At 48.6% G+C, this 13215-nt stretch overlaps 1 protein-coding gene across 1 annotated transcript in view; it reads left to right on the plus strand.

The window, feature by feature from the left end:
- Positions 1 to 7690: 7690 nt before the first annotated feature.
- Positions 7691 to 13215, plus strand: part of LOC100459978 (cytochrome P450 4F2-like) — a 20898-nt gene continuing 15373 nt past the window's right edge. The window contains exon 1 of the mRNA XM_024237193.2: positions 7691 to 7888. Coding sequence (XP_024092961.2) covers positions 7691 to 7888 — 198 coding nt within the window. The remainder of the gene's footprint in view (positions 7889 to 13215) is intronic.

The raw sequence follows: 13215 nt of genomic DNA on the forward strand, positions 1-13215 counted from the left end.
TACCGGTTTTTTTTTTTTTATTTAAAAAAAATTTTTTTGGAGACAGGGTCTCACTCTGTCACCCAGGCTGGAGTGCAGTGGCATGATCTTGGCTCACTGCAACCTCTGCCTCCTGGGTTCAAGCGATTCTATTGCCTCAGCTTCCTGAGTAGCTGGGATTACAGGCGCATCACCATGCCCGGCTAATTTTTTTTTGTATTTTTAGTAGATATGAGGTTTCACCATGCTGGCCAGGCTGGTCTTGAACTCCTGACCTCAAATGATCCACCCACCTTGGCCTTCCAAAGTGCTGGGATTACAGGGGTGAGCCACCGCACCCAGCCTTTTTTTTTTTTCTTTTTTTGATATAGGGTATTGCTCTGTTGCCTAGGGTGGAGTGCAGTGGCTCAGTCTCAACTCATTGCAACCTCTGTCTCCTGGGCTCAAGCAATCCTCCCACCACCACATCCAGATGCTTTTTTTTGTATTTTCTGTAGTGATGGGGTTTTACCATGTTGCCCAGGCTGATCTGGAACTCCTGGATTCAAGTGATCCTCCTGTGTTGGCCTCCCGAACTGTTGTGATTACAGGCCTGAGTCACTGCACCCAGTCCATTATCAGTTTTTTGATGACTCCAAACTTGTTGGGAAATATATCTGTTTCAATTATCTATTATTGTATATTGAACTATCAGGAAACTTAGTAGGTTAAAACAATATACAGGCCAAGCTCGGTGGCTCACGCCTGTAATCCCAGCACTTTGGGAGGCCGAGGCTGGTGGGTCACCTGAGGTTGGGAGTTCGAGACCAGCCTGACCAACATGGAGAAACCCCGTCTCTACTAAAAATACAAAGTTAGCCGGGCGCAGTGGCGTGAGCCTGTAATCCCAGCTACTTGGGAGGCTGAGGCAGGAGAATCGCTTGAACTAGGGAGGCAGAGGTTGTGGTGAGCCAAGATCACACTGTTGCACTCCAGCCTGGGAAATAAGAGCGAAACTCCATCTCAAAAAAATAAAATAAAATAAAAAAGATATACAAGTTTTTTTTTTTGGTTTGTGTGTATGAACTCCTATCTGTATCAGAATATATACAACTTTTAGTTTGCTCACAAATTTACAATTTGGGCAGGGCTCAGCTAGGATGGCTTTCTCAGTCCTACACAGCATCAGTGTGGGCAGCTCATTTGAGGCTGGAAGAGATACTTTGAGGTGGCTCACTCTCACGGCTGGCAATTTGGTGCTTCCTGTTTGCTGGGGGTCTCAGTTTCTGTCACATGAGGCCTCTCCACGGGGATGTGTGTGCTTCCTTTTTACATGACAGCTGGGTCCAAGGTGTCTATTTCAGTGGGCCTAGAAGGAAGCTATAAGGCTTCTTATGACCTAGGTCCTGAAGTCCTAGAAGACACAGAGACAGCCCAGATTCAAGGAGTGGGGAATTCGACTTCACCTGTATCATTTAAGGTCCTTCAGAGAAACAGAATCAATAAAATCAATCAATCAATCAACCAACCAATATTTATATATTTATTTTAAGATATATCTGGGTTGGGCGTGGTGGCTCATGTCTGTAATCCCAGTAGTTTGGGAGGCTGAGGTGGGCGGATTGCTTGAGCCCAGGAGTTGGAGGCCAGCCCAGGAGTTGGAGGCCAGCCTGGGCAACATGGCGAATACTCACCTCTACAAAATTACAAAAATTAGCTCAGCATGGTGGCATGCACTTTTAGTTCCAGCTACTTGGGAGGCTGAGGTGGGAGGATCGCTTGAGTGCGAGAGGTCAAGGCTGCAGTGAGCCGTGATCACGCCACTGCACTCCAGCCTGGGTGACAGTAAGATCCTGTCTCAAAAAAAAAAAAAGTTATATCATATATTTATCTTAAGTCATATTTTTAACATCTTAAGAGAGAGATATATATATATAAATTCATTTTAAGACATATATCTGGCTGGTCACGGTGGCTCAGGGCTGTAATCCCAGCACTTTGGGAGGCCGAAGCGGGTGGATCACCTGAGGTCAGGAGTTCGACACCAGCCTGGCCAACATGGTGAAACCCTGTCTCTACTAAAAATACAAAAATTAGCTGGGTGTGGTGGCGGAAGCCTGTAATCCCAACTACTCAGGAGGCTGAGGCATGAGAATAGCTTGAACCCAGGAGGCGGAGGTTGCAGTGAGCCGAGATCATGCCATTGCACTCGAGCCTGGGCAATGAGAGTGAAACTCTGTCTCAAAAAAAAAAAAAAAAAGACATATATCTTTAAGGAATTTGACTCATGCTGTTATAGGCTGGCAAGTTGGTAATCTATAGCTGCAGCAGGTCACCAGGCTGGAAACTCAGGCATGAGCTGATGCTGTAGTCTCAAGGCAAAATGTCTTATTTTCTGAAAAACTCAGTTTTTGTTCTAAGGTCTCTCAACTGACAGGATGAGGCTCATTCACCTAATCCAGGGTAATCTCTTTTACTTAGTCCACAGATTGTCTGTAATCCCAGCACTTTGTGAGACTGAGGTTGGAGGATCTCTTGAGCCCAGGAGTTTGAGACCAGCCTGGACAACATAGGGAGATCTCATCTCTACAAAAAATAGAAAAATTAGTTGGGCATGGTGGCACATGCCTGCGGCCTTCCAGCTACTTGGGAGGCTGAGGTGGGAGGATTGCTTGAGCGCAGGGGGTCGAGGTTGCAGTGAGCTATGATTGCGCCACTGCACTCCAGCCTGGGCAACAGAGAGAGAACTTGTCTGAAAAAAAGAAGCCCACATTGTAGATGGTAATTATATCCACAAAACACCTTCACAGCAACACCGGGTTTAGTGTCTGACTTAATAACTGGTACTACAGCTGAGCCAAGTTGACGTAAAACACTAGCCATCACAGCCTCTCAATGGGGAGGTAGCGAAGAGTTTGCTGCCAGTTTTAATCTCTTGCATAGGGAGAGAAGGGGCAGCAAATGACCTATTTTTATGACACCACACTTCCCAAGGGTCCACTCTCCAAGTCTCCCTTCTGAGGCTTGGAGTGGTGGATGGTGGTCGGCTAGTTTTGTTTTGTTTTGTTGTTTTCGAGATGGAGTCTTACTCTGTTGCCCAGGCTGGAGTGCAGTGGTATGATCTTGGCTCATTGCAACCTGTGCCTCCCAGGTCCAAGTGATTCTCCTGCCTCAGCTTCCCAAGTAGCTGGCACTACAGGTGTGCACCACCATGCTAATTTTTGTATTTTTAGTAGAGACAGGGTTTCACCATGTTGGCCAGGCTGGTCTTGAACTTCTGACCTCAGGTGATCTGTCTGCCTGAGCCTCTCAAAGTACTGGGATTACAGGCGTGAGCCACAATGCCCTGACCATTTTCTTTTTTCTTTTATTTTCTTTCTTATTTCTTTTTTTCTTTTTTTTTGAGACAGGGTATTGCTCTGTTATCGAGGCTGGAGTGCAGTGATGCGATCTCAACTCACTGCAATCTTTGCCTCCTGGGTTCAAGTGATTCTTGTGCTTCAGCCTCCTGGATAGCCAGGATTACAGGTGCATGCCACCACTCCTGGATAATGTTTGTTGTGTTTTTAGTAGAGACAGGGTTTTGCCATGTTGGCCAGGGTGGTCTCGAACTCCTGACCTCAAGTGATCCACCTGCCTTGGACTCTCAATGTGCTGGGATTGCAGGCGTGAGCCACTGCACCTGGCCAAAATATATAATACATTAAAAAAATAAAGTTTATTAAAAAGAAAAAGAAGAAGAGAGGAAATCATTGAGTAACATCGAGTAACATGCTCTGGTGGTGGTTCCTAGCTCTTGTGTGACCTCTGAACTTTTCCAAAGTTCCCTTCTAGAATTTCTGTCTCCCAATCCAGTTCATCTGGTCTTCTGTCACCCGGGCTGCAAATGTAGCAGTTACAGCTATACCTGCTGGTCCTGCCCTCAGTATGGACTAAGGGGCTTGTTGGGTTTGCAATTCTTCTTCTTCATCATCTTTTTTTTTTTTTTTTTTTTTTTTTTTATGAGATAGGGTTTCACTCTGTCACCAGGCGGGAATGCAGAGGTGCAATCCTAGCTCATTGCAACCTCAACCTCCTGAGTTCAAGCGATTCTCCCACCCCAGCCTCCCAAGTAGCTGTGACCACAGGCATGTGCCACAACACCTGGCTAATTCTTTGTGTGTGTATATATATATATTTATTTACTTACTTTTTCAGAGATAGGGTCTCGCTGTGTTGCTGGTCTCGAACTCCTGGGGTCAAATGATCCACTTGTCTTGGCCTCTCGAAGTGTTGGGACTACAAGCACGAGCCACTGTGCCTGGCTGGGTTTTGAGTTCTTGAGAGTGTTAAATGAAACTTCAACACTGGCTTCTGGTGTGAGTGTTGGGTGAGATTTCATCGGTCACCACACGCGTCTCCAGTGCAGCCTGCTTCTCCTGCATTTCTTGATTGCAGGCACCCCTCTAGCTCTGATTATCTCAGCGCATTTGAGGATGGAAGTGAGAATGAACATGTGTGTCCCACCTGGTGCTGGGTCTTTATACAGTGGCCCTTATGCAGAGCCCACTCCTTTATGTCATTCAGGTTCCTGCTCAAAGGTCTCCTCTTGGGACATCCCTGCCTGATCACCGAGTCCAGAACAGCCCCCTCAGTCACTATCTAGCTTGTCCCATTCTGTTAATTTCCCATAAGAGAAGTGGCATGTCACCATCTCCACCATGCACTATTGGTTAAGCGACTCGAGTAGCTTGGGACTTCAGCCTCCCAAGTAGCTGGGACCACAGGCATGTGCCACCACACCTGGCTAATTTTTTTGTATTATTATTATTTTTTTGCAGAGATGAGGTCTCACTGTCACCCAGGCACTATAGGTTAAGCAACCAATACTGTGTGGTGGAGGTGGTGACATGCCACTTCTGTTCTCAATCCCAGGCCAGTCCAGATTCAAGGGGAAAGAAATTAAGCTCTCCCTCTTGCTGAAGACAATGACAAAGACTTTGCGGCTATCACCTTTAAGGGGTCTGGGTTAGAATCTGAGATTCTGCATTTCCAAGACGCTGCTGGTCCGAGGACCACATCTTGAGTATCCACTTCTTATAGCTCATGGCTAGAAAAGTCCCTTTCTTCCCTAAATATTTAATGAGCACCTACTACGTGCCAGGATTCATTTTCACCCATGCTAATGTTTAATTACTTCATTGTGTGGCTGGAGCAAGTTTCGGCACCTCTCTGTTTTTAATTTTCCCCCTCCCTCTTCTCCCCAGACCTAGCTGGGCACCTACCCTGTTGCCTCCCACCTACTCCAGGGGGCCCTGGCCTTGCCCCTGGCTTGTCTGTGGGGTGGACCAGGTGGTGCCACCCCAGTAGAGAAGGAGGAGAATCTGTACATCTCAGCTTGCTGGCAGCTCCAGGGCCCTTCAACGTGCTCTAGGACCTGAAGCTGGATCAGGCAGGGCTACATGGTATGTAGTTAGCCCTTAGTGGGGGAAGGAAATTTTGGGCATCTCTCCAACATTCGATCAATTACAGGAGGAATACCTATCCTGATTTTCTCATTCAGCAGCTCCATCCTTCAAACTTACTCTCATCTTGGGGCTGGGCTTGAGGGCTCACGCCTGTAATCCCAGCACTGTGGGAGGCCAAGGCGGGCAGATTATGAGGTCAGGAGTTCAAGACCAGCCTGGTAAACATGGTGAAAGCCTGACTCTACTAAAGATACAAAAATTAGCCAGGCGTGATGGCGGGTGCCAGTAATCGCAGCTATGTGGGAGGCTGAGGCAGAAGAATAGCTTGAACCTGGAGGTGGAGCTTGCAGTGAGCTGAGATCCTGCCACTGCACTCTAGCTTTGGCGACAGAGCAAGACTCTACCTCAAAAACAAACAAACAAACAAAAAACGAAAAAAATCCCAAACACCAAGAAAACGGAAAACCCCACTCACCCTCAGCGCCTGAGGGCTAAGAACACCCAATAGGGGATTTCAGGACAGTATCTGAACAAGATGTGCCCACTTTAAGGCCAACATCCCATTTCCTGGATAGGAAGACCCAGTCCTGGAGACCCAGCACTGCCCTCAGTCAGAGCAAGGATGGGGCAGAATGAGGACTCCACTCAGAGTCCCTTGGCTCTGCCCTCCCATGCCTGACCCAGTCCGCTCACGGCCCCTCTCACTCTTGCTCCCTATGCCTCCCACCCCACCTTCTACACTGAATAATTCTTCCCATTATAGTGATCCCAGAGTCAGCTACTTAAGAGTCTTGGCCAGGCATGGTGACTCACGCCTGTAATCCTAGAACTTTGGGAGGCTGAGGCGGGTGGATCGCCTGACGTCAGGAGTTCAAGACCATTCTGGCTAACACGGCGAAACCCTGTCTCTACTAAAAATACAAAAAAATTAGCCAGGCATGGTGGTGGGCGCCTGTAGTCCCAGCTACTTGGGAGGCTGAGGCAGGTGAATGGCATGAACCTGGGAGGCGGAGCTTGCAGTGAGCTGAGATCACGCCACTGCACTCCAGCCTGGGCAACAAAGCGAGACTCTGCCTCCAAAAAGAAAAGAAAAGAAAAAAAGAGAGTCTTGATGAGTTTCACTTGCTGCTGAAGGCTTCCTTCCTTTTTATCTAGTTTCCTAATCCTCATTGCTGTGCATGCAAAGAAATCTGTTTTGCATTAAAACAAACAAAACCGACCACAGCTGCCTGGTTTACTCTTCCAGTTCTCCTCTTTATCCCCAGAATCTGACCTGGGTAATCCTCAGCGAGGCTGGATTCTTTGTTCTTTGTTCCTGCTCCTAGACGTCGTGTGTCAACCCAGTCCTGGGCTGGCTGGAGGCAGGACTTGAATTTCTGTCTGCCAGGTTGTGCAGTCAGAGGCCAGAGACTCCCTTCTCCAAGTCTCCTAATTCTGCACCGAGAAATGGTGCATGGCGTCCTCCCAGCCCACGTGCGGGAGATGTTTGGGTGCAAGGCTTGGCCTGCCTGGTCCTCCTTTCCTGACGCCTGAATTCCCAACCTCATGATTTATGTGGCCTTGGAAGGGCAGGGGCAGCTGTAAACTTGGGGTCCCAGAGTCACCTTGGCCCCAGGTTCAAGCAGGAGATACTGAAGGCTGAAGATCCAGTTTCCACTCTGAACTGTGACACTGACTTGGCTCCTCTCTGCACCCAGCTGGTACTGCCTGCAGGTTTTGGCCAGCTGTCCAGGCAGGGAGGAGGCAGCCAGGCCTATGGCCTACAGGGATTGGCTGCCCCTGACAGCCTTGCCTAGGTGAGGGGCCAGCGACAAAGAAGCCCCAGGAGGAGGGAAGAGGAAGTTGTGTGGGACAAGGTGCTCCTGACAGAAGGTGCCAGGCTGGAACTGTCAGGGCTGGAGGGTACTAGTCTGGGAGAGGGAGGGGCACTGCCCAAGGCTGGGGTAGCTCCAGGGAGCTGGTCCTGGTGGGGCTGATGGGTTCCGGGTAACTGAAACCAAGCCCCTGACAACCTGCAATGATTCAGGCTGGGCCTTTCAGAACTCTAATCAGCCTTCCTCTCTCTCTTTCTCTCTCCCCTCTCTCTTCTTTACTCTCTTCTCTCTCTGCCTCTTCTCCTGGCTGTACCTGGGTTTCCCTCTCTGCTTTCAGCCCTTGTTTTCTCATCTGTGAGCTCTCCCTGCCTCCAGCACCTCCCATCCCTGCCCCTGTCCAATGTCCCTGAAGCTCCCCGGGCTCTTTTCTGGGCCTCAGGACCTCACCCTCCATCCCGTCTGCCCTGCAGGATGTCGCTGCTGAGCCTGTCCTGGCTGGACCTCGGGCCGGTGGCAGCATCCCTGTGGCTGCTCCTGCTGCTGGTCGGGGCCTCCTGGCTCCTGGCCCGCGTCCTGGCCCGGACCTATGCCTTCTATGACAACTGCCGCTGCCTCCAGTGTTTCCAGCAGCCCCCAAAACAGAACTGGTTTTGGGGTCACCTGAGCCTGGTGAGTGTGGCAGCAGGACGGGTCTGGGTCTCAGGGTGGATGGACTTCTAGAGGGGCGGGAATGGGGCTCAGGGAGCTGGATATTGAGGGTAGGTTGGGGTCTGGGACATCAGAGGAGTTAGGGAGGCCGAGGGGAGCCCCTATTTCCTCACTGCCCCAACCAGATTCATTCCTCCTCTCTGTTCACTCCATGGCCCCAGGCCTTTTTCTTTCTCTCTCTTCCCCACCCTAAGCCTGCTTTGGCTCAAGTTCCTACTTGTCTTCTCCACATTAATACATCGTTGTATCCTTGTTCTACTGGGGGCTTCTAGGGTGGACTGCACAGAGCAGGTACTCCCTGACTGCCCATGTTTTTTGTTTTGTTTTGTCTTTTTGAGGCAGGGTCTTGCTCTGTCACCAGGGTTGGAGTGCAGTGGTGCAATCATAGCTCACTGCAGCCTTGACCTCCTGGGCTCAACCAATCCTCCCATCTCAGCCTCCCCAGTAGCTGGGACTACAGGTGTGCACCACCAGACCTGCTAGTTTTTTTTATTTTTTGTAGAGACAGGGTCTCACTATATTGCCCAGAGTGGTCTCAAACTCCTGGCCTCAAGCAATCCTCCCATCTCTGCCTCCCAAAGTGTTGGGATTACAGGCATGAGCCACTGCACTTAGCTCAGTCACAATCCTTATCACTGGACTTGAGGTCTCCTCGGAGGGAGAGTCCAGAGTCCACTCTCTGCCTGGCCCATCTCTGTGGGCCTCAGGCTGGTGTCTACTCCTCTTTGGGCTGCTGCCTCCCCATAAGATTTGCTGTTTCTCCCTACCGTACCCACAGGGCACAGCTGGGCCAGAGGAAAGATGTGGCTGGTTTCTCCCTCCGTCTCTTTACTCAGGCACTTTTTTTTCTTATATTTCCCTCCACCCCTAAGATATGTCAATGGGCCCCATTGCTCAGTTTGGATAACAGTTGACTACTTTTCCTTTCAGAAGGGATCATTCTGGCCTCTGCCCTAACAGCCAGATTCCCTGGGAGGAGATTCCTCATCTCCCTCATCCTAGCCTCCTCCCTAGAGGACTTTTCTCCATGCTGTGTTGGCCCCCTACTGCCAGAATCATACCTTGGGTTGGTCATTACCTGTAAGGGCGCCACTCCAATGCCATTGATTTAAGTGTTGCCTTCTCTGACCACAATCCCCTCTCTCCTTCCAGCTTTTTCTGTTCACTATCTCTCAACTCTTTTTTTTTTTTTTTTTTTTTTTTTTTTTTTTTTTTGAGATGTAGTCTCATTCTACCACCCAGGCTGGAGTGCAGTGGCGTGATCTCAGCTCACTGCAATCTCCGCCTCCAGGTTCACATGATTCTCCTGCCTCAGCCTCCCAAGTAGCTGGGATTATAGGCGCTCACCATCACGCCCGCCTAATTTTTGTATTTTTAGTAGAGATGAGGTTTCATCATGTTGTCCAGGCTGGTCTCAAACTCTTGACCTCAAGTGGTCTGCCCACCTTGACCTCCCAAAGTGCCGGCATGAGCCACTGCACCTGGCCCACTGCTTCTCATCTTACACCCTGTTGGGACTTCCAGTTCTCTTTACACCCCAGTCTAGCAGCTTCTTCCAGTTCTTCCTTGGCATAGTTCCTATTATTTGCTCATGGGCTGGTTTCTTCCCAATGGGACTTTCTTTCCTGGCCATTTGGAAGACCTTTGCCTTAGATGAGCTCAATCGCCCATGTTCTGTCTTTATTTTTCATTTTTTATAGAGACAGGGTCTCACTATGTTGCCCAGGCTGGTCTTGAACTCCTGGGCTCAAGCAATCCATCTGCCTCAGCCTCCTAAAGTTCTGGGATTACAGGCATGAGCCATGGCATCTGGCCACCCATGTTCTCTTATTTCTTCTCTACAACAATATTAGAGAAGGTCACAAAGCAGGTCAGATGGGTGATATGTAAATTCCCTCCCACCCATCTCCTGTGCACCTCATTCTGCACCCAGACCTTCAGCCTGCTTGCTCTGCTGTCCACTCAAAGACAAAGAGTTGCCTCCACTCACTCCCTTTGTTTCTCTGATCGCCCCTCACCTGCTCTCCACGCCATCCTGCTGTCTTGAGGTGACCGTGACCCCCAAGCCCCCACATCCCATGGACACCTCCCAGCCCCAACTCATCTACCTCCCAGCAGCTCTCTGAATTTGTGACTACTCAGTCCTTCCCAGTACCTCCTTTTTTCTTGGTTCCAGGACGTTGCCATTCCCTGGTCTCCTCTGACCTTCGTGTGCCCCTGTGTCTCGGCTGTTGGCTCCTCACTATGGGGAGATCCCCCATGGTCCTAGTCATTCCTCCCTCTTGCCTCTCTCCTGAGGTCACCTCCTTACCCAGGGCTCCAGCTTCTAAATTGACCATCAGTTCCCTCCAGAAGTGAGCTCTAAGTTTACCTCTCCTGAGCTGGAGGTCATTGCTTCTCTCCTCTCGGGGAGGGGTGGTCTCAGAAACACTTCCATTCCAACCGGTTTGAATCTGAACTCATGGCCCTCCTCCCTACACTGTCCCCCATTTTGGTCTAGTCCTTCAGTTTCCCAGGCCCCACGCTTTGGGGTCTCCTGATGTTCTCTTTCTCTCATCTGCACATCCTGTCCCTCAGCACGTCTGCTGGTGCTGCCTGGCACAATCTCTCCTCCGTCAATTCCTTCTCTGAGTCCTCCTGCCTCCCCTGGCTCCATCCCTTGCCACCTCTCTCCTGGACGCCTCCCACAGGCTCCTCCCTGGTCTCCCTGTTGCCGCGCCCAATCCTTTCCTCCACTCTCTCCTCAGCCCTGGACAGACTTTTTCCTTCCTTCCTTCCTTCCTTCCTTTCCTTTGTTTCCTTCCTTCCTTCCTTCCTTCCTTCCTTCCTTCCTTTCCTTCCTTCCTTCCTTTCCTTCCTTCCTTCCTTTCCTTCCTTCCTTCCTTCCTTTCCTTTCTTTCCTTCCTTCCCTTCCCTTCCTTCCTTCCTTCCTTCCTTTCTTTCTCTTTCTTTCTTTCTTTCTTTCTTTCTTTCTTTCTTTCTTTCTTTCTTTCTTTCTTTCTCTTTCTTTCTTTCTTTTTCTTTCTTCTTTCTTTTCTTTCTATCTCTTCCTTCCTTCCTTCCTTCCTTCCTTCTTTCTTTCTTTCTTTTCTTTTTCTGTCTAAAAAAGGAAACCATTTATAAAAATTACAGACAAAAGCACACAAATTACACTACAAATCCACTAGAGATACTATCAATTGGCTAACAGGCAAAAGTTTTGCCTACACAGTTTGAATAAATAGAGACAGAGATTATTGACAAATTTAAGAAAATCGATGCCATCTCATCATCAATAAAGACAATTTCAGATGTTACTTTTTATTTTATTTTTTTGAGACAGGGTTTCATTGTGCCGTCCAGGCTGGAGTGCAGTGGCATGATCTCGGCTCACTGCAACCTCCACCTCCTGGGTTCAAATGATCCTTCTGCCTCAGACTCCCTAGTAGCTGGGACTACAGGCATGTACCACCATGCCCGGCTAATTTTTGTATGTATATATTTTTTTTTTCGGAGACAGAGTCTTGCTCTGTCACCAAGGCTGGAGTGCAGTGGCATGATCTCGGCTCACTGCAACCTCTGCCTCCTGGGTTTAAGCGATTCTCCTGCCTCAGCCTCTGGAGTAGCTGGGATTACAGGCGCGCACCACCACACCCAGCTAATTTTTTTTTTTTTTTGTATTTTTAGTAGAGACGGGGTTTCACCTTGTTAGCCAGACTGGTCTCAAACTCCTGACCTCACGTGATCCACCTGCCTCAGCCTCCCAAAATACTGGGATTAGAGGTGTGAGCCACCACGCCCGGCCAAGATGTTACTTCTTGACTATTACATTGATAAAGACTTTTTAAAAACATATAAGGCCTTCAGTGTGTAATGCTGTCCACCTTCATACGGAGCAGATAGGCATGTGGATATTTATAAAATTCTTCTTCAAAGTAATTTTGCAGTATATATCAAAAACTTCAAACTATACAAATGACTTATTTTGAGGACACTATATTCAGTTGATGATCAGGTATATGTAACATAATTACATGAGACTTCTATTGCATTTGTTATGCTAGTGATAAATAGTAAACATGTTTTCAAAACTAGTGAATTAATTATGGTAAAGCCATATGGACCACTGCAAGTTCCCTGAGAGCGAAAGTGACTTCACCTGTCCTATCCCCTGCTGTATCACCTGAATGTAGAATGCACACAGTCTGTCTTGAATAACTATTTGTTGAAGGAATTGTATGAAAACATTAATAATTATGCTTGTGAAGACTGATGGAAGAATAATTAAAACATCAAGCTACATGAAAACATGACACAGATCTTACAGAATGAGATCTCAGGTTTTAAAGTTTGTTATTTGCATTTAAGTAAAAAGATGAGATGGCCGGTGCAGTGGCTCAGGCCTGTAATCCCAGCACTTTGGGAGGCCGAGGCAGGTGGATCACCTGAGGTCAGGAGTTCGAAACCAGCTTGACCAACATGGTGAAACCCCATCTCTACTAAAAATACAAAGATTAGTCGGGTGTGCTGATAGGTGCCTATAATCTCAGCTACTCTGGAGGCTGAGGCAGCAGTATCTCTTGAACCTGGGAGGCAGAAGTTGCAGTGAGCTGAGATCTATCCATTGCACTGTAGCCTGAGTGACAAGAGGAAAACATTGTCTCAGAAAAAAAAAAAAGATGAGACCTGGACAGACTTTTTTGACAGACTGAGCCACTTCTTGGGAGGTGGAGGTTGCAGTGAGCCGAGATGGCCCCATTGCACTCCAGCCTAGGCAACAAGAGTGAAATTCCGTCACCAAAAAAAAAAAAAAAAAAAAAAAAAAAAGTGGCTGGGTCTCATTTTCCTCTTTATCGGTTTGTGCCACCCAACATCATATGATCTGTCATCAGCACCACAGGTGCTCACTCAGAACACCTGGAAGTGGGTGCCATGGCAGTGTCCAAAGCCTGCGAGCCCCTTCTTGCCCAGCTTATGTGTTGATCCTGTAGGACCCAAGGTCCCCGTGGCTCTGGATGCCCTTGGTCATCTTTTATTTCTTTCATTTATTTGCCAATCTCCATCCTAGGGATCCTTGGAGAGACTCAGTTGAGGTTCTACCTTGGAGGCACCCTCAATCTTGGGGCCACAGAACTAGACTGAGATACTCCACATCCTATGTGGTCAGGGCTGGCTTGAAGGAGAGATGGACGGTGGGACCCCTGAGGGGAATCAGGGTTTCTGCCACTGGGGCAGGCAGGCAGGTTTCCTGGAGGAGGGGTTTGTGGAAGTGGGTCTGGAACGATGAGTAGGAATTTTTTTAAGCAAAG

Source organism: Pongo abelii, chromosome 20 (genome assembly GCF_028885655.2).
Source record: "Pongo abelii isolate AG06213 chromosome 20, NHGRI_mPonAbe1-v2.0_pri, whole genome shotgun sequence".
Classification (NCBI taxonomy): Eukaryota; Metazoa; Chordata; class Mammalia; order Primates; family Hominidae; genus Pongo; species Pongo abelii.